The following is a 20,490-nucleotide window of genomic DNA, read 5'->3' as shown; positions in this document are numbered from 1 at the left end:
GGTCCATGAAGGGGCAGCCGTAGCCCTGATTACACAGGTAATGGCGACAGGACCCCAGCAGCATCCAAGTCTCCAGATCAAGCGAAACTTCTTTCCCCGCCTCCCGGTCCCGCGCATCCCCTGCAGTTCCTTGGGGGACTCGAAAGATGGCAACGTAGAGCAGTGCGACCGTAGAGCAGGCAGAGTGGCGAAGCCCCTGCAGCTTCTAGGCTTGGGTGGGGGCTCGGGGCCGCGAGCCTAGACTCTGACGTCGTGNCGTCTCCGAGGAAGTTCGCCGGCGTGGCGGATGCAGCAATCCAAGCTAGCGGCCCGCCGCCCGGGGTCCTGTCCCGGCACCTTCGGCACACAGATCGCTCCGGCCTCTGAGCCCCCGGCCCCGGACTGCGTGTCCTCTGGCTGCGATTCGGGGCCCGGCCCTGCGCAGTGTCTGTCAGAAGGTGCGCCGGAGGGAAGCAGCGTAACTTGCCGTGTGAGGGACCAGCGGGGCCCGGGAAACTTGGACCCAGACCAGGGCAGAGTGCGGGACAGGACAGCGGCGTCTCAGTGCCACTGCGGCGGGCGGGTTGTGGGGGGGGTCTGAACGGTGTCAGCCCGTGACTGTGGGTGACACGGCGCATGAGGCGGCCTGTCCCGGGTGAACGTGTGGCCGGCATACTGGGCGGTGACGCCGAGCCCAGCGGGCGACACAGAGGGGTTCTGTGTAACTGAGACAGGCAGAGACAGAGAGAGAAAGGGTTGGGAAAGACCCTGGGTCACCGGGGTCACTGTGTGTAGCCTGCAGTGTGAGCAGAGCAGGGCCAAGAGCACTGGTTGATGAGTGGGGAGAAACCCCAAGTGACAGAACTAACCCTGGATTACTAGGGCCATAGCTACGCAGGGTCGAGTAGTGTGTGTGTGTGTGTGTGTGTGTGTGTGTGTGTGTGTGTGTGTGTGTGTGCTCGCATGCCCGCGCCTGGTGCCTGCCTTAGGACAATGAGTAAGAGGCAGAAAGAGGAGGGACCTCAGACACCTCTCAGCAAATGGGGGACCAAGAAGTTGGGTCTTTCCTTGAGGTGGGGGGGGCACCTCTCAGGAGTCTGAGCGACATGCCCTGGCAGCCGGAGAGGGGGCCAGGGTTGGGGTTGGCACTTTTGGCAGCATTTGAGGGGGCCTGAGGTAGGCTCAGTTTCCACTTCACATACACATACAGTATCTCTCACACTCACACATTGAAGTCCCATGCCTCATAGAGCTCTGCCCTTGGAAAACTGTATTCTGTAAGGTCTCAGCTTCAGTCTTGCTCTCAGACCTGCCCCTGCTGGGCCTCAGTCTCCCCTGTCTACACACTGAGGTGTCAGGCTGTAAATGGACTGTGAATCATCACTTTGGGATCCTCTATTGTTTTTGGGTCAACTGCCTGTGTTCTCCCTTCCCTCCCTTCAGGCAGGGGCTTGAGGGCAGGCTTCTTCTGGGGACACAGTGGTCCAGGGGCTGTACCCAGGTGTTGGTGAGAGGGTTGGAAGCACAGCCTGTCCAAAACTGGTCAAGGAGACTTCAGACTCTCACTGAAAGGCTGCCTGGTCCAATGTCTCGATATGAACCCATGGATCCTGAAATCCTGACCCAATAGACATTCTTTACTCAGGTCTCCTTTCTTCAACTCCCTGGTTGGAGGAAGAGGGGGCACAGATTTGTTCCCCCAAATTAGTCTCTAGTCTGGGGGGAGACTAAGTTCTTTCTGGAGAGCTGGAACAGAGCCCCTTCACCATCTGGGCAAGTCCTCTCTGAGCCCCCTACTCCCACAAGAGGGTCTGAAGGGTTCATCCAGGGTAGTTGGAAATTTGTCTCCCTGGCCCAGAAGGTGGTGGTGATTAGAGTGCAGCACCTGTTATAGGTAGGATCTGGAAGTTCTGTCTTCTGCTGCCATCCTCTAAAGATGTTTATTTTGTTGAAATGTTGCAAATATGAAGGGGCATGGTGCTAGGCTCTGTTTTAAACTTTATAGTGTACTGTCACATTAAATCCTCACAGCGGTTCTGAGATCTGGTGATTATTTCAGAGAAAGAAACTGAGGCTCCAAGAAGCAAAATGGCTTGCCCTCAGTCACACAGAATCAGGACAGTGGTTGAAGTGGAATTCAGGACCTCTGACCTTATGAGGTGCTTGGCCTCACAGGGTCACACCACCTTTCTGCTCATGCCTTACCTGGATTGTAGGCATGGCCTTCCAGGGTGTTCCCTTTTGTTCTGAGTGTAATGTGTGTGTACACACATGTCTGGAACATTGGATTTCAGGTAGGTTATATGGCCTTCCTCTTCCTCTTCCTCCCTCAGCCCTCACTCTCAGCCAGATGTCACTAGAAAGGCCTGTCTTCTGACTTCTAGAGCTGCACCTGGGTTTGGAAATGTCCACCTGGTTTTGAAGAGTATCTGGAGTTAGCAGTGCAGCTTAGGGGTGGCAGGGGTAATTGACCTTCACCATACCTGAGAGGCCCCCATCCCCATCATTGTTGTTGCTCTAGGCATGTTCCTTACACTTCCCTTCTGCTGTGAGAGGGAACAGACTGAGTGACCTTGAACTGGTGCCCTGCCCTCTGTGGGCCTTTCTCCCCATTCTTCCCAGATGCCCCTTCTAGTTCTGACCACTGCCATTGCTTGGCCTAGAGCTAGGTCTGGGCATCAGGGTGTCCTTTGGTCTTCTCTGGAATGACTGGAGCTCTGTTTCTTGGGGCTGATGAAAATAGCTGTCTTGGTCTCCAGGGGCTGAGCCCGAGTTATTTCCATCCCCAGCAAAGAGGTGGAAATAGCTCAGGGGCCTAGAGGGGAAGAGAGAGGAGAACCATTCTTCATCCCAGCCTCAGTGGAGGCCCCCCAGCTCCATCCTGTGCCCTGCCCAAGCCAGACCTTTCTGGGAACTTGGGATGACAGAGGGGCCAGATTGGGTTTCCACTTGTAACCCCGGTTGGGACTAGTGTGTTAGTTTCTGAGGAAGCTGCTGTGTCTGGCCAAGCATGGGAAACACTGAGGAGCAGCAGCATCCCCTCTGCTCATAGGGTAGGAGTCAGAGCCAGCAGGCCCAGCCCTGTTTTACAAAGGGAGAGACTGAGGTTCTGAGAATTTCAGGGACTTACCCAAGGCCCCTAAACCTTGCTGTTCTGGCTTTCCCGTTCCACACAGGGTACTCGTGTTCTGCTCTACCACTTGTTCCCAGGCCAGCTGGACACCAGCCAGCACGCGAAGCAGTCCTAAAACACACCTTCACAAAACTAGGCTGCTCTTACACTCTGGCTCTGGTCCTGCCCTCTAGGCCCAGACTCTTGTTCCCAGCTTGTCTGCCTCCATTTCCAGTCCTTCCATACTGCCAGAGTGACCTCCCTAAAGTGACTCTTGTCTTTTGCATGCAAAATAAAGTCTAAATGCCTCATCCTGGTCTTGAGGCCTTTCCTTCTAAGATCTCTTAACTTTGCATCTTCACCCATATTCCTCCCTACCAGATGCCTCAGGTCGGCGCTGCTTTTGCTTTTATTGTCCCTCTTTCTAGAACTCTCACAATCATTTAGGGTTCAGCCCACCTTACCCAGGAAGCTTCTGAGCCCAGCCTCCGTCTGTCTTCATTGTTAGATCCACCTTCTAGTCATTCCCCTTGCCTTTGGGTAATAGGCCCAGGTGTGGGGCACCTATAGGCACTGCTCACCCAGCTCTGTGGCTGGCCTCACCAGCAGACTGCCCCCTCCCACTACCATATCTATGCTGGCGAGGTCTCTCCTGAGGAAGGGCAGCCACTTAAGATCCCAGCCCCTGGGTGCCTGGATACATGGCAGTGTTTGTATCTGTGGTCTCTGAGGCTCACCATGGCCTGAGGTAATACTAGGGGTTAGGGCCCAAAACTCAAGGCCACTCTGTGGGTCTGGGACAAGTTTGGTGCTAACCATGGCCCTCTTCAGACAAGGCCTTCATTCTAGGCCAGTAGAGGAAACTGTCCCCGTTGATGTCCTGTTGTGTGGGCCCTGGGCTCAGCATCTCCCACAGTGGCACTGGTGGGGGCCCCTCCTTCCTGAGTTGTTATGGGGGAGCTGAGACTCAGAGCAGGGGGGAGCAGTCGTAGCTTGAGTCATACAGTTTTCATCCTCCCTGTTAGGGTTAGGGTTAGGGTTAGGGTTAGTCTAACACACCAGCTCTTGCCTAACTTCTGGCCTGGTCTCCAGGCAAGGGACAAGGGTTTGGGGCTTGTCTGATAATTCCGGCATGAGCTTCCAGATAAGGACCAGGCTGGCCTACCCAAAGCAGGAGTAGGAAATGTTGGTGGGGCTCTCAGCACCTAGCAAGGGGAGGCCTGTTATGGAGCTAGCCTTCTCCAAGTGGGTAGGAGAATGGAGCAAAAAGGGAGAGATTTTGCCTAAGATCATCCAGGAGAACCCATCCACCCCCCTCCCCAACTATAGATTGATGGGTCCTGGGATGTGGTCTCTGGGTAGATCTAGCACCCACAGTGCACGGTGCTCCTGTGTATGTAGGCAGAGGCTTGGTGTTTCTGGGTAGGACTAGGCTAGCAGAGAGAGAGGAACCAGTGCTGTGTCCCTGCTCTGTGCCCAGTGTCCTGCCATCAAGGCTCCCAGACTGTCCCATCTCTGCCTCATGCTGAGAGTGTCAATCCTCGAGGCACAAGCATGGAAACCGAGGCTCAGAGGAGTAGAAACCCTTGCAAGACCCTATTGTTGCTGGGACCCAAAACCAGGTCTGTCAGTCTTGAAGGCCAGAGTTCTTTCCTGGGCCACCCTGGGAAAGATGAGAGCTCTATAAATAAACTGCTCGTGTGGCTGTGAGTGTCCCTGGCTAGCTGGCATAGACGGAGGGGATGGAGGGGCCTCTACAGCCAGTTAGAGGCAGGGTCTGAGCATGGTGGAGAGGGAAGGGAGAAGGGTTTCTAGAAGGAGGGACTAAGCTTGGCCAAGCAAATACTGTGAGAAGGAACAGTGAGAGCAAGGGGGACCTGCAGTGGGCCCAGCCTCCCATGTGCACTGCTTACCTCCTTCGGAGAGCCTCCCCACTTTAGCAGGAGTCAAAGGAGACTGAGAACGGATAGCCAAGAGGCCCTCCCAACAAGGAGCTTCCTGCAGGAGAAGGCACCTGGACTTAGGCCTGATTATAAGAATCACCATTTGCCTGTGAATTCTGGGTCCCCCGCCACACAGCGAGGCTAGCTGAATAGGCACAATTGCCCGAAATTACAGAGGAGAAACTGAGACTTGGGCAGGTAGGTGGGCAGACTGACTGCTCACTGCACCTCCACCTTCCTGACAATGGTGTCAGCTGGTAAATCAGGTGGGCGCAGGCCTGGATAGCTGGGAAATGGGCACCCGGGGTCCTCTCAATGAGACCACGGTGCCACCACCCATGCTGCTGGGATTTATATTGGGTTCCCCAATGCACCCTTGTTGCACCCAAGTTTCTTTGGATGACCTTGGCTGTTTCTGAGCCTGGGTTCCTTCTCTGGCCTTCAAGAGAACTGATAATTTCCAAACAGCACTAAACAGTGGCTCTGCTTATTCCCTCAGCATCCCATGAGGCAGGGACTGGCACCTCTGTTTGCAGAGGAGGACCCCAAAGTTCAGAGAGGTAAGTGACCTGCCAAGGTCACAGATCCACTAATCAAGACCGCCAGAGCTTCAGCCCAGTTGGAATGTTCCAGAGACCAGCCTCACGCCCTCCTAACTCCATTCTCACGCACACTCTCACTGTAGGCTCTGTTGGGTAGGGCCTTAGGGGGAGCCTCTATCTCTAACACCCTGAGCCTGGGGGAATCGGATAACAGGTCAGGAGGGGTGTGGTCTCCCCTCAGCCTCTCCCAAAGCCTCTGCCCAAGTCAGCTAGGTTGGGAATGGGAAGGGCCCATGCTGAGCACAGTGGAGAAGCTTGAGCATAGTGATTCAGTACCAAGCATATGACCAGGGTGGGAGGTCAAGGCAACTTCTTGGAGGAAGAGGTAGCAGTAATGTGAGTGGGGGCTGCAGGGAGTGTCCTCCAGTCCCTCCTGGGTCCCTTGCTGTCCTGTTTTGGAGTGAGAGGGGAGGTATTCTAGGGCTGGCCCATGGTACCAAGAGGTTGATGGCAAACTAGAAACAGGCCATGTGGGGGCAGTGGGGATGCCAGGTCTGGGAAACACTGGCAAAGGCTGCCTGCTGCCCACCCCTACTCCAGGGTAGGCAAGCCCTATCTTTTTTGAGACTGGGTTATTAAGGCTACTTCTTAGCCTCTCTGAGCCTCAGTTTCCACATGGAACCCTGTCTCTGAGGGGTTCACTGGGACCCAACCTAGAGAGGCTATGAGGCATGTGGTGGGCACTTAGAGAGAGGGCTCTTCGGGAGCCCCAGCTCTGCCCCAGAGATGACGGTCTGGCCTCAGACACCCCTTCCCCTAGTCCTAGTCTCAGGCAGGAAGGAGGGAAGAGATTGCATCTGTACCTTCCCAGACTGGGAGGAGCTGGGTGGGCCCGATCTGGCTGCCTCAGCCCTTTCCTAAGCCTCAAGGAGCCAATTAGCCCCCTCAGCTCCACCTGCCCACCTCACCACCTGATCTGCTGAAGTGCAGACCCAGGGGCAATGGGAGGTCTGAGGGGCAGAACCCTGCCCAGCTCCTGGTAAGGTAGCAGCAGCTGCTGCCTGGCAGTGTAGGGGTGCAGGATTAGGAGTCCAGCGCTGGAGAGGTACTCACTCAATGGTGGTGCCCTGGAGATCCTGGCTACCTGAGGCTGGGAGAGGGCTGGGTCGAGGGGCACCCTTCTCACTGAGGAGTCCTGTGCTGACCTCTGCACATCTGGGCCCCCAGTTCAAGAACTGGGTCTACACTCCGGGACCTTTTCCTCCCTCTGGGAATTCCCAGACTTCCCCAGCCTTCCTACTTCTTACAGTTTCCAGTGCCCTTTTCTTTCAGAGTTGGCAGATTGGGACAATACACAAATGAATATGAGCGCAGGCAAATCCCGAAGGCCCCTGAGACTGCCACACGGGGATAGTAACTACTCTGGGGCCTGCCTGGCTCTTTGTACTAGACCTTCAGTTGAGCCACCTACTGTGTTCCTGCTTCCCTAGACTCTGCCATCAGATTGGCAAAGACTCAGAACATCCACCTGCCAGGCTCTGGGCTAAACCTCAGGGTGGGGGAGGCAGAAATGAGGCAGTCCAGGGCTCCATCCCTGCTTCAGTCACACACTGGTTGTGTGACCTCCAAGTGACCTCTCTGACCTCCAGCTGTAAAACAGAAATGCTCACTTCTGCTGTGAGGAGTAGAGGTGACCCAGAGCCAGGGCCAGTCCCAGCTTGGGGCCAGTCCCCCTCTCCTGTAGGGGAGGAGGGCAGCAGGCAGTTCCTCGCTGCCCTCAGCACCGCCCAATGTGGGCACTGCCCTACTTCAGCCCCAGTTGCCAGGGAACCACTGGGTCCCTTGCTAACCTGGATTTTTCTATTGATGGGTAGCCTTTGTCTTCCTGCCTGGTGCGGCCACCACTGAGGGAGGCCCATGTCCAGCTGTGTTTCTAGGCAACCCTTGGCAACCCTCTCCTCTGGAGGCTGGAGGGAGGTCTGTAGGCCTCGGAGCATGGGCTGGGAAACAGGGCCCGCCTTCCTCCGACCCTGCTCCTGCTGGGCACCTGTTCGTACCCACATCTCCCTCGCTTGAAAGGTAGCCCAGTGCACCTGGCAAGACACAAATTGTTCCGTGCCTGTCCCTCCCCTGCTTAACCCTCCAAGGTTCCCATAGCTCCTGGGAAAAGTGCAGGCTTCTCAGTTGCAGCTGAGGCTGGTGTGACCTGGGCACTGCCCATCTGTCTTCCCAGCCTCCTCTCCTTTCCCACTCCCTCCCCTCCCCAGAGGCTCCATGTAGCTGCTCAGGCACCTCCTATGTACCTGGCTGTGTGCCAAGCATTGAACATAAATGTAAAAGGAGAATCTCAGTGTGCTCACACGGGCGTGGCAAGCATGTGCCCCTTCCCCCTCCACAGAGGGAAACTGAGGCACGGTGAGTAGTGAGTGCTTGTGGAGGGTGTACTCTGTGCCAGTCCAGCACTGAGAAATTAGTGTGAATCCTCTCATTTCACTCTCCTGACAGTCCTCTGCAGGCGTCCACAGCCACAAAGCCAGTGAAGAGCAGAGCAGGACAACACACTCCACCATGTGGCCCCAGGTGGTCCTGGAGCTTCAGATGCAGGTTCATACCCGCTCCTCTTAGTCCGGCCTCAGCTGTCCTGCCTGCCCTGCAGCCTTCAGGGCCCTCACTACCCCAGCAGGGCCTTGCGCCTTCTACTGAGAGTAGAAGTACTTTTCTGCCTCCCATCCTGAGTGCAGCGCAGACTTACCCAGTGTGGCACTGGGCATGGAAGACGGCTGGTGGCAGGGACGGGGCTGGGTAAACAGGGTGGTTAATGCCGGAGGGGAGGTGGTGGTTGGGGGAGGCTTCCAGGAGGAAATGACTTTGAGCTAAGCTCTGAAGGAAGAGTAGGTATTGGCCAAGTGATGGGAGGGGTTTCTGGGCAGAGGAAATGGCAGGTAACTGTGTCTTGTGTGTCTTGGGAAGAAGGTCGAAGTGGCTGGAGCATGCGGATGTGTAAGGGTTGGCAGGGGTGCGTCAGGACGCCATTCTGAGGGTGGCGGGAGCTGGCGCAGAGGGCCAGGCTCCATGACGGAACATCTAGGCTGCTGGGTGAGGGGGCCAAAGGGTCAGGCTGAGGCCCAGGGAGACTGGGGAGTGTACCAGAGGGGAGGGCCCAGCTGGGGAACAGAGGGGTGTGACCCATTGGCTTCAGTTCTGGGAAAGGGGAAGCTGCCACAGCTTCCTCTTTCTCTGAGGCCTCCAGGCTGCTCCTCTCTGGGGCTCTGCTACCTCCAGCCTCTCTGCAGTCTGGGGCCCTGTCATGGCGATGCGGGCTGGCTTTTATCCAGGGAATTTCTGGTTCTAATTGTTGGGGCATTTTTCTGGAGGGTCGGGGAGGAGGAAACCTTTCTGACCTGAGCCTGTGTGTTAGAGGCCTCCTGCTTCTAGCCTGGGGCTGGGTACTGGGCTTTGTGGTGAATAAAGCAGACATCTGTGCCCTCCTGCTGTCTGGCAGGGGTGCAGGCAAGTAAGCAGCCGAGACCAACGACAAACCTGCACAGGGGTGGGGGAGGGGCGGCTGGAAGGAAACCGCGTGACCCACTTTAGGGCAGATTACCTCACAGGTCTCCTGACAGCTTTCCCATGGGAGATAAACATGCCCATCTTGCAGATGAAGAGACTGAGCCCTGAGAAGTGAGGGGCTTAGGTCCCATAAGGGGTTGGTGGCAGTAGGGACAGGCCCCAGGCTAGGAGACTTGGGGGAAGAGTGGCTTCTGAGCTAACTTCCTTCTCTGCTAAAACCCTTGGGTCTCCTCTTCCCCTGCCCAGTGTGGCTGGGGGGTTCTCTCTCAGGCACATGGAGCTGGAGAGAGGGCTCCGGGGACCTTCCCTGCCCTCCCTGGGCCTCAGTCTCTCCATCTCTGACAGCTGTGCTTCAGGAAGCCCTCAGGAGATGCTGGAACTTCATGGCCTTCTGGATAAAGCAGAGTGGTAGGGATGAGGCCTTCACGGACCCGCTCCCAGCCTCCCAGCCTCCCAGCGGAGGGGCTTCTCTCTGAACTTGCTCTCTGGTCATGGTTCCAGGGCTCTGTGCTGGAGACCTGGGGTGGAGGTTGGGGCCCCTGAGCAGCAGGTGTGCACACGTGTGCATAAGGGCTTTTCTGCCTGACCAGGCAGGTCCAGCTGGGACTCAGACTGGGCTGAGTGTGGGGGCCAGGGCAGCCAGACTGGAGTAAGTGCCGGGTTGGGGTAATTAGAGGGAGTGTAATTAGAAGGCACGAGGGCAGCAGGCGGCGGATGTCTGTGCATGTGCCTGAGTGGGCCCTCTCTGGCTTGGAGGCTGGGCCTCTGGACACTTGCTTTCCTCCTGGAAGTCTCCGCATTGTGCAGCTCCACGCCTTTCTGCAGATGAGCATCTGTACACTGGCTCCTCGCGCGCTCAGGTCACCCAGTGGGTGCCACCCAGGGTCGGGGGTGGCTCTGGGGCTCTCTACTCTGCAGTTATTTTGCTTCTTTCTTTTCATCCCCTGCCCCAGCCTTATAGGCCCATCTGGGGACATGAAGGTGCTGGGACTAGGGGCGGGCTGTGGGGACAGCCTGAGGACTTGGGCTTGTGATTAGGTCTGCGGGTTGATCCCTGGAAGGACGGGGAGGGGGTACGCGGAGATGGGATTGAGTGGGGAGTTTGGCAGAGCAGGGTAGGGGGAAGGTTCGCTGTGAGGCAGACCCTGAAAGGAAGACATGTGACCAGATTTGAGGCGGGCAGGTCGGGAGATGAGTCAGGGGGCTCTGTCTGTTGAGTGTTGGCTGCCAGATTCAGCCTTCACCTACCCTGTGGCCTGGGCTTCCTTGTCCCTGGTTTTCCCCTTACCTGGCCTAGGGCCAAGAGTGGCTGGCTGCCAGTGACCTGGAGAGTCCCAAGGATGATGTGACCACTCCCCTCCCCCTCCCCTGGGTGTAACACAAACCCCTGTCCCTGCGAGGTCTGTGCCTGGCCAGGTCAGGCGGGTGGATCAGTTTCCTGGGCTCCTTTTCCAGGCGGGAAGCCCGGGCTGCCTACAGGGAGAGGGTCTTCCGTGTGACCTGGAACTTGCCACAGGCAGTGTGTCTCCCGGAGGGTTGGCATCACATAGGTTGGGGCTCCTCTGCCTGCCAGTGCCCTAGGACAGTGGCTGGGCTCTCTAAGTCCCATGAGCCATCCTTGGACCTCAGAGGCTGTACATGGCCTGTGTCCAGGTCCCATGAACACTGTTTCTATCACCTTTACAACCCTGAAAGCAGGCCTCTGGGGCACACCCTGGAGCTTCCTCATTCAGCAACAGTCCCTTCGGTTGTGTAATTTGAATCCTGAATCCTGTTGTTCCAACTTGTCCACTGGCTGGGGGCTTCTCCAGAGGCAGCCGCAGTCTGGCCCTGGGGCCTCAGTCTTGGCTGGCCAGGGGGCTGGGCAGCACCACTGACGTTGCTTTGTTTTGTTTTTTGGCACTTCCCACTGACTGGCAGAGGAACCACTCTCTCAATCTCTGCAGTATGGGGTCCCCGGGGATGGGGATCCTTGAGGACAGGGTCCTATTTCCCCGGTGAGGGCAGTGGCTGGCCCATGGGGGAGAGAGGAAGAGAGGCTGAACTCTGCTGCCATGGCCACCTACCCCTTCAGGTCCCCTGCAGCAGCCAGGCAGGCAGAGATGTAAGTAGACACGTCCTGGCCCTCCCTAGGGACACGTGGACAGTGACCATGAGAAGGTTCCAGGCCTGTGATGGAGTGAGGCACAGGAGTTATAGGAGCCAGACTCAGCTTTGGGGAAAACTTCTAGAGAAGCTTCCAGAAAGAAAAGTGTTTGAAAGGTGGGGACAGGGCCTTCCTTAGAGCAGAACCAGTGAGAGTGGAGGCAGAGGAACGTGAGGCAGAGGAGGCCGTGGGCCTGTGGGCTGCGGTTGGCAGGAGCCTGGAAGCTGCAGAGGAGAGCAGAGGCCGAGGCTGAGGGCTGCAGCCTTCTCTGCCTGGCGTGGCCTCCCCACGCTTCCTTCCTCCTGTGCTCCCCTGCGATGCCGATGCCGCAGGGCACCTGGCTGTTTATGGAAGGGGAAGGAAGCCCTTCCTCCTCTGGGAAGCCTCCCCAGCCTGCAGGGCCCTCTGTTCTTCCAGTGAGGCTGGCCCTGCCCGGTGCAGCCCACCTCTGCTCAGACTGGACCTGGGCGGGGATCTAGGGCACCCTCCCAACTCCTTGTGAAAGCCTGTCATTCTGAAGTGCCTGGGGGGATAGCAGCTGCCTTTCTATCCCGGCTGGCCCCTGAGTCTTCCCTCCATCTACCCTAGGCCAGAGATCACCGCAGGGCCTGATGATGAAGCTGAGCGGACTGTGCTGGCCCCTGTCCTGCCTCCTCGTGGTGAGTGGGACGGGGCTGGGGAGGAGCTCCAGGGAGGAGGGAGTGAGCCTGCTCAGGAACCCCATGCTGGGACGAGGCTTGAATATTCATCTCTTCCTGGGAAGCATTTGGGGCTGTCCAACCCCAGGTAGCCTATCCTGACCCATCCTGGCATGAAATGGTGACCCAGGAGGGAAGGCCATGGCTTCCCCTACCCAGGCAGAAGACACTGCTTTCGCAGACCATGCCTACCCAGGCTGCAGGGGGCAGGGGGAGGAGAAGGAAGGACTTGCATTTGTAGGCAAGGCCCGGTGGCTAAGGGCAGGTGCCTGTCAGCAGCCGGTGTGGGAATAGTGGCCAGTAGTGGGAACCTGAGGAAATTGGGCCAAAGACGCCTGGGATTTGGGGCACCTCAGATGCTGGAGTTGAGATCTGTGTTGGAAATGAGAGAATCCAGCCAGACTTGGCCCCAGACAGGTCTTGGCGTCTGGTTTGGAGTCGTCTTTCTTTCTGAGCCTGGAATTCCTGAGTGTGATACCTGGCCTCAAGCAGGTGCCGGAGCCAGGTCTGGAGCCTGAGGAGATCCCCAGAGCCTCTGTGACATTTTGCCTCCAAGGGAGCTGGCTCTGCTCTATGCCTCATACCCCCAAATCAGTGTTGGACTAAAATGAAGGACATGGTCTCCCCACAGCAGGAGTTGAGGCCAGATGGTTCACACCTGAAAGTGGGAAGCAGTGGGAGCTCCCCGTGGGAGGCGCTGGGACACCCTTCCTTTGAATGTGCCATCCTCTGTTTGGGTGCCTGGGTGAATGGAGTGGCCTTGCCACAGGGGGAGGTCACAGAGGAAGATGTGGTCTCAGAGACTCAGCCCAGGGCCCAGAATAGTAAGCACCAGCTGCAAACTTGGCTCCAGGAATGATAAACAGAGGCAGGCTAATGACATGTCCAGCTGTGATTGGGGGGCAGGGGTTGCAGCAGGAAGAGGGACAGAAACAGAGAGGAATTCGGAAGCATTTCCTCCTCATTGGTCTTGTTAGCTGGAAGGGGTGTAATTCAGAGATCCAAGGGCTTGAGGTCCTGATCCCCTCTCTGGGGCTTTCCAGAACTTTCCCGAAGCAGATGTGATTTTTCTCCCTACTCAGGCACTGGTAATGAAGCAGGTCTGGGGCAGGGCAGGTTTTCCTTGCAGTGTGAGGGATCAAGGTTAGAAGAGTGTCCAAGAAGCCTGGGTGGGATGGCCCTATGTGGTCAGCGATCTCCACTCCTATGGGCTCAGATGACCCTAGAGACCCCGTGCCCAGTACTCTCTCCTTCCCTCCCTCAGTATGCTCCTGTTTGCTTTGCTTCCAGCTGCTGCCCTGGCCTCTGGCCACTGCAACACCAACGACCCCTTGGCAGTGCCCACCTGGGGAGGAGCCCGATCTGGTGAGCATTGAGCTGCACATCTGCCCTGTCCTGGGAAGACATCTTAGGGCAAGGGGCGGGGTCCCAGGCCTGGCTTCCCCAGGGACCTCAGGCCTGACTCCTGGCCTCCTTCTCACCCTTTGTTTCCTACAGGACCAGGGTCAGGGCACATTATGCAGGTCCTGCCCCTCAGGCACCTTCTCCATCTCCTGGGGCTCCAGCCCATGCCAGCCTCATGACCGCTGCAGCCTTCGAAGGAGGCTGGAGGTCCGGGCTGGCACTGCAACCCAGGATACACTATGTGGAGGCTGCCAGCCTGGGTGAGCAAGGGGTGGATGGTGGGAGCTCATGCCTAAGAGGCCAGGACTATGGATCCTGGAGTTCCAGCCTATTTCCACCCTACATAGACCTTAGTCTTCCCATCTGTGAAATGGGATGGAACAAGACCATTGAGGGTGACTGATAGGAAGGAATCCAGCCTACGGACAGTTTTTGGGGAAATTTCTGGACCTCAGTGATATCTCTCCCTGCAGGTGGATTGGGCCTCGGGGGGTTCCCCACATTCCATGTCAACCATGTTCCTGGGCATCTCTGAACACTCCTGGCTGTAATGGTGAGTGGCAGATTGGAGGTGTGTGAGGAATGGGTGCAGGAGCTTGAGCCCAGGAGCCCCAGATTGTCCATGTGGGGCACTGGGGTCCTCTCAGCCCCTGGGAGGACAGCCAGCCAGGGGGAGCCCAGCAGAATGTGGCCAGTCACCTCCCTTTACTTCTGAGTGGCAGAAACCATACAGTGGGTGGAGGCCACAATTAGGGGCTTAGGAGGTTCACATCCTGACCAGTCTCCCATGCCTGTCCTCTCCATGAGACCCTGCAAGTGAATGTGAGCACTGGTGTGTCCACACACATAAACACATGGACACACCTCACACTGCTGAGCCAGTCACCCTCTCAGGTGACTCATTCACAGGGCCTGCCTTAGGGAGGCAGGATTCCGCGTCCCCGTGCCTAGGCATGTGCCACGTTGCTATCTGTTCACTCCTCACCCAGCATGAGGGGTGATGGGGGTGCCGGGGGGCTGCCCATCCTGAGGCCCGAGGAAGCCTGTTTCAGGACCCCTGTTTGGCTGGCCGAAAACGGAAGAAAGGCAGGGTTGAGCTGGCCTTTGCCTCCCCAGTATGGTGGGGCGTGGGCTGCCCTGGACCATCAGTCCTCCCTCCACCCCACCCACACTAACTTGGGCCCTGGGCCTCTCTGCCTCTCTGTGTTTTCCTCTGCCTCCATCTTGTGCTCAGAGTGGGGGCGGCGGGCCCGACGTGGCGTGGAGGTGGCAGCGGGGTCCAGTGGCGGTGGTGAGACTCAGCAGCCGGGGAACGGCACGCGGGCTGGTGGCCCTGAGGAGACGGCTGCTCAGTATGCGGTCATTGCCATTGTGCCCATCTTCTGCCTCATGGGGCTCCTGGGCATCCTGGTGTGCAACCTGCTCAAGCGGAAGGGCTATCACTGCACGGCGCACAAGGAGGTCGGGCCCGGCCCTGGAGGTGGAGGCAGTGGTGAGGCCAGGCTTGGGGTCCAGGTGGGAGACAGGGAACTTGGGGGCCACCAGAGGGAACCTCCCTGGCCTTGAGGGCTCTGGCAAGGAGAGGCCTGTGGAGGGCCAACTGGGAGGGCCTCCTGGAGGTGGTGCGCGCCAGCCTCAGGGGAGACGCCTACAGAGGTGCTGCTGCTGGGAGGAAGGTGAGGGTCCAGGAACGGTGACAGGGGCAGAACCAGCAGAGCTGGTCAAGTGGTGGTTTTTCGTTGAGCGGGGCCCAGCTGTGGAGGTCTGGATTCCTGGGGGGTGGGGGGGCGGGTCTATAGGCTGTAATTGTGTGTGTGGTTCCAGGGTCAATGACCTTTTAAGTACTCAAAGTGACCTTTGACCTCTGGCCTGTAGCTGGAGGAATGTCCAGTGGGAAGGGGGCAGTTGTCCTGGGCAGACACCACAAGGAGCTCAGGTTACAACTGCGGCTGTGGTTTGAATTACAAGTTCTGGAAAGAGGAAGAGGCACATTCTCCCACCCCTACCCCAGGGCCTGGGTCTCCTCTCTCCCCTATCTTAGGCCAATGCCTTCTGAAGGACAGGGGCACCACTTCCATATACGCCACCCTTGGGCCTCTGGCCAAGTCAAGAGTGAAATAGCACCTCCCATGCCAGTGTCCCAGACTGCCTGGGGCTGGCCAAAGCCCCTTCTAACTCCTGACACTAAAGTCTGGAGGGGGCGGGAAGGCAGGCAGGAAGGTGGCGACTGAGGGCCATTTTGCCTGGGACTACACTTGTTTTCCTAGCTTAGTGACTTCCTTTAACCTCTGGCTGCTGCCTAGGAGCTTTCTTTGCTGCTGGGTTTGGGATTGATCATGTTGGCCCATTCCCACACCCTTGAGGTCTGGGCCCAAAGCTAACCAAGGACCTCAGTTAAACAGTGCCACGGACAGGGAGGTGTGCAGGAAGTAATGGGCCTGGAGGGGCAGAGTTTGTGGTAGACGTTGGGAGTTCTGGGCAAGAAGGATCCACTGCAGAGAGGCAGTGCGACCCAGAGAAGGCCAATACAGCCCCTCACCCGCATTCTGCTGGGATGTGCAGCTCAGATGGCCCCGAAATCTGAGTACCTGGGGCTGCTGGTACAGAAGGAGTGAATGTTCAGTAGTGACGGCGATGGTGGGCTACTTTGAGCCATAGCCGAGGCCGAGAGCCCGCAGGTGCACAGCCCTGGGATACTTCTGTCATCTACTGTCACCTTAACCAAGCTCGGCTCTGGCTTCAAGGCCCAGGGTGCCCTCTGCTGGCTGATCCTGGTGTAGCTTGGGTGTCCAGCTTCCTGGGATCAAGGTCTTTTTCTTCTCTTTCCCAGGGATCAACCCTGCCTATAGGACTGAGGATGCCAATGAGGACACCATTGGGGTCCTGGTGCGTCTGATCACAGAGAAGAAAGGTAAGGACACAGTCTGACCCATCCCGGTGCCCAGGAGAGGAGTGTCTCTTCCTGGAGCCTATGAGGCGGTGTAAGGTCACTGTACTGCCCTGCTCTGCCCTCCCCGCCTGGGTGCTTCAGACAGATGCCGTGCTGCCCCGTGTCTCTGGTCTTGATTGATGAGGGGTGGAGGAAAAGGTGCAGAGCCCAGCTTGGGTATGCGTGGTGGGTAGGTAGGGGGCTCTGCTGGGGCTTGGGGGCTCCCCTTACGGTTGGAGCTGGGTTCTGACCATAGCTGCCCACAGAGAATGCGGCGGCCCTGGAGGAGCTGCTGAAAGAATACCACAGCAAACAGCTGGTGCAGACAAGCCACAGGCCTGTGCCCAGGTGAGGGGGGCAGGGCCTTCAGATAATCAGCCTGCCTCCTGGGGGCTACCGATTGGGTCTCTTCCCTCACATGCTGCCTCTACCCCTTCTCTACCTGCTTGGGTCTTCTGGCCCTAAGCCTGGGCTGCCCTGATGAGTGCTCCTACCCGTTCCCTTCTGTAGGCTGCCGCCGGCCTCCCCCAGTATGCCACACGTCTGCCCTCATCGCCACCACCTCCACACCGTGCAGGGCCTAGCTTCACTCTCTGGCCCCTGCTGTTCCCGTTGTAGCCAGAAGAAGTGGCCCGAGGTACTGCTGTCCCCTGAGGCCGCAGCTGCTACTACTCCTGCTCCCAGCCTTCTGTCCAACCCAGCCAGGGCTTCCAAGGCTGGGGCCAAGACAGGACGTCAGGGCGAGATCACCATCTTGTCTGTGGGCAGGTGAGGTTGGCACAGTTGCACCAGGGTGATGGAGAGATATGACAGCCTTGAGTAGAGGCAGGGTCCTAGATTAAACCCTGGGTACTCTGCTCAGTGGTGGCCCTACCGTTTGTGGGCCTCTCTAGTAGGGTGGGTGGCAGAGAGAAATCAGGATTTCCCAGCTGTGCAACATCTCACATGGAGCCCTTGGGTTCTCAGGGCATGTGTTGGCCCCTGTGGCATCTGGGGCCTCTGAGGCCAAGGGTGTCTACCTGCCACCTAGAGGTGGGGTGCTGGGCTAGGTACAAACAGCGGAGGGAAGCCTTATCTATGGAGGGCCTGGGAAGATGCTCAGGCACAGGTTTGACCCTGAAATCAAACTCTGCACCCAGAGTGTCACACCACCTCTTCTCCCAGGTTCCGTGTGGCTCGAATTCCTGAGCAGCGGACGAGTTCAGCAGCATCTGAGGTGAAGACCATCACAGAGGCTGGGCCTTCGGGGGGTGATCTCCCTGACTCCCCACAACCTGGCCTCCTGCCAGAGCAGCAAGCACTGCTGGGAAGTGGTGGGAGCCATACGAAGTGGTTGAAGCCCCCAGCAGAGAACAAAGCTGAGGTGAGAGCTGGAGAAGGCTTGTGAGTACCTGGGGCTCCAGAACAGGGGCACAAGTGCAGGGTCCCTGGAAAGGAGCCATTCACCCAGCGCCCGGAAGCCCCTTGAATCAGCTTTGGCCTTTCATCCCTGTCTCCCAGGAGAACCGCTATGTGGTCCGGCTAAGTGAGAGCAACCTGGTTATCTGAGGGGCTGCCTACTCTGAGGACACTCAAACCTGCCTTGGGAGGTTCTGAAGGCTTCCTGGATGAGGAAGAGCTACAGCTGGGACTGTGAGGACCAAGAAGCGACGGCCCAGCAGGCAAAACAGCAAAGGCCAAGGCCTGGAGGTGGGACCGTCCGCCCCAGTGAGGAGGCAGGCAGTTGGCGGGCACTGTGTGCAGGAGCAGATTGAGAGCCTGGCCCCTGACCCTGCTGCCCCAGTTTCTCCCCTGCAGGATGCCCTAACCCTGTGCCTGCCCTGGCCACATCCTAGGAGCCGAGAGTTCTCTGTACCACCAGAGGTCTAGGCTTGGCAGAGAGGTGGCGCCTGTACTTGGTGCCCCAGTCCCACACTTTGGTGACTAGCTACCCTGCCCCTGTACAGGGCCCTAGAGCAGATGTGTTTCTTCCTCCTTTTCTAGCAGGTTCTGTAAAAGGAAGGGGCAATATAAAAGCCCTGGGCTGGGAGGCCAAGTTCCTGGGATCTAATCCTGGGCACATCCCTGGCCATCACTGGTCCCAGTTTATCTGTGAAATAGGAGAGAATCACGCCTCAGTGCCCAGGACCTCTCCAGCTCCTTGGAGGTTCTGGGATGGGTCCTGTGGAGGGGGTGCTTGACTCTGCCACCTTTCCCATTAGTAGCTTTATCTGGCCCATTTTTGCTGCTTCCGGGGCCTTTGCCTTCAAGGCCCCCATGGGGCTGCCCATCCACAGCTCTGCCTACAGAAGAGGTTTACTGCATGTGCCTGCCCTACTTCGCTGTTTTTAATGAAACTGAAAAATGACTTGACCTGGGCGAAGCTGAAGTGCAGAGCCCCAGCCCACCCTGCCACCCCCCAGATCTCTGGAACTTCGGGGAGAGGACCACTGGCTGGGCTGAAGAGCACTTCTGGCATCAGTGGTTTCTGTGTCCCTGTGGTGCAGCATGTCTGCCCCCAGCCCTGGACAGCGCAGGTGACTGCTGGCCCAGCCCTGTCTGTCTCCACTCGGGCTCAGCCACCTCGTTATTTATGTGGGGCCGTGCAGGCGCAGGCCCACTGCCTGTCCCCGTTTCTCTTATTTATTAAAACTTGCTGTTGTCCTATCTTTGCATCTCCATCCCCATCCACTTGTTGAAGAATAAAAGGTGGGAAAGTGGTGTATGAGGACCTTCTTTTCCTTGTGCCCCTTCCCGAGGTCATCTGTCTGTTCAACACATACCTCCTCAGCCCTACTGTGTTGGGCTCCATGTGCTGGACAGGCGGTCCCTCCCCTCACAACACCTCAGCGGTGGGGGAATATGGGCCGGGGAGGCCCCTAACTTCACCTGGTTCCCACGAAGGCCCCTAGAGGGCTGTCCAACAGAAAAACAGTGTGAGCCACGTATGGGATTCAAATTTCTAATAACCATTCCAAAAAGTAAAAATAGGTGGATTTAATTTTAATAATTATCAGTACTTTTAAACTCAGTATATCCAAAATATTTTCATTGCAATATAAAATCAATGTAAAAATTATGAATGAGGTTTTTTTTTTTTGCTTTTCAGTGTGTTATATATTTTACACATCTTAATATGAACTAGCATATTTCAAGGGCTCAAGAGCCACATGAGGCAAATGATCATCCTATTGGACAGCACAGCGCTAAAGGAAGCAGTGGCGTGGAGCCTGGAGATGAATGGGGATGAGGGAGACACTGGGAGCTGGAGTGTGGAAAGGGGAGACAGTTCCATGGAGAGGGAACAGCACAAAGGCCAAATGGAAACTGGCCACCAAAACATGAAGGAGAGGAGCTTGACCCATTAGAGGAGCCTGACCCTCTTGGCCACAGTGTGCAGAGTGCAGGGTCAGTGGAAGCAGGGGTACCTTAAAGGAGCCTTTGCAGCTGTCCAGGCAAGAGATGATGGAGAGGAACAGCTGGAGCCACGGGACTCCTAGGGCAGACCTGCGAGGGCTCCTTAAAGGGATGTGGGGCAAGGGATTAGGGCCAGCTGGGTGGGGCAAGAGCAGTCCTGGAGGCACCTATGACAGCCCTGACAGGTGTCCTAATGGCATCTGGACATGGAAGTCTGGAGCTTTAAAGAGACAGACCTGGTTGACAAGAATATCACATAGATGAACATTTATGCCAGGTCTGAGCTGGGACATGTCTCAGGGAAAGGGCCCAGAGCAGATCCTGGGACTGCTCCAGGGCCTGGCAGAGAAAGAACCAGCAGGCAGAAAATCAGGAGAGGACAGTGTCCTGGCAGCTGGGAGAGGGCAAAGGGGTGGAGAAGAGGATGGGCTACAAGGCCAGGTGCTGCTGATGGGCCAGGAGGACTGCTGCCTGAGTAGACATGGATTTAGAGGGAGTCCTCTCAGGGGAGCAGTGGAGCAAGGCCAGGTCCAAGTGGACTGAGAGAGACAGCTCCATGCAGAAGCCTGGCTGTGTCAGGCCATGGCTAGTGAGGCCTTAGGTTCTGGGACAGATTGTTTTTAGTCAAGTTGGGAATTCATTGGTGTTTGTTATTCTGTCAGAAGATGGGAAGAAGTAGCCAGGGACTGTGGCGCATGCCTGTAACCCCAGCTACTCGAGGTTAAGGCAGGATGATCAAAAGTTCAAGGCCAGCCTGGGCAACTTGGTGAG

General features: G+C 57.2%; 1 protein-coding gene across 8 annotated transcripts; it reads left to right on the top strand.

Moving 5' to 3' along the window:
- Positions 1–262: 262 nt before the first annotated feature.
- Positions 263–19,023, top strand: Relt (RELT TNF receptor). 8 transcript variants are annotated; one of them, XM_048788086.1, is made up of 11 exons: positions 263–437; positions 11,881–11,951; positions 13,281–13,355; positions 13,488–13,654; positions 13,868–13,947; positions 14,629–14,886; positions 16,225–16,305; positions 16,590–16,671; positions 16,834–17,091; positions 17,488–17,686; positions 17,824–19,023. In XM_048788086.1, exons 1-11 carry the CDS (start codon positions 287–289, stop codon positions 17,869–17,871), a joined length of 1,470 nt encoding a protein of 489 aa, XP_048644043.1. In that variant the 5' UTR covers positions 263–286; the 3' UTR covers positions 17,872–19,023. The 8 variants fall into 8 exon arrangements, with proteins under 8 accessions (XP_048644043.1, XP_048644049.1, XP_048644044.1 ...); XM_048788087.1 differs by lacking the exon at positions 263–437 and adding an exon at positions 1,056–5,594; XM_048788088.1 differs by lacking the exon at positions 263–437 and adding an exon at positions 8,498–8,518.
- The last annotated feature ends 1,467 nt before the right edge of the window (positions 19,024–20,490 follow it).

This window comes from Marmota marmota, unplaced genomic scaffold (genome assembly GCF_001458135.2).
Source record: "Marmota marmota marmota unplaced genomic scaffold, marMar, whole genome shotgun sequence".
Classification (NCBI taxonomy): domain Eukaryota; kingdom Metazoa; phylum Chordata; class Mammalia; order Rodentia; family Sciuridae; genus Marmota; species Marmota marmota.
Note: the sequence above shows the minus strand (reverse complement) of the source record. Positions and strands in the feature narration are given on the sequence as shown.

Excerpts from the sequence above, each read along its gene's own strand:
- Relt (XM_048788086.1), top strand. The coding sequence starts at position 287 with ATGCAGCAATCCAAGCTAGCGGCCCGCCGCCCGGGGTCCTGTCCCGGC. Across the intron at positions 14,887-16,224 it reads CCCTGGAGGTGGAGGCAGTG|GGATCAACCCTGCCTATAGG; the intron begins GTGAGGCCAGGC and ends TCTCTTTCCCAG. Across the intron at positions 16,306-16,589 it reads TCTGATCACAGAGAAGAAAG|AGAATGCGGCGGCCCTGGAG; the intron begins GTAAGGACACAG and ends AGCTGCCCACAG.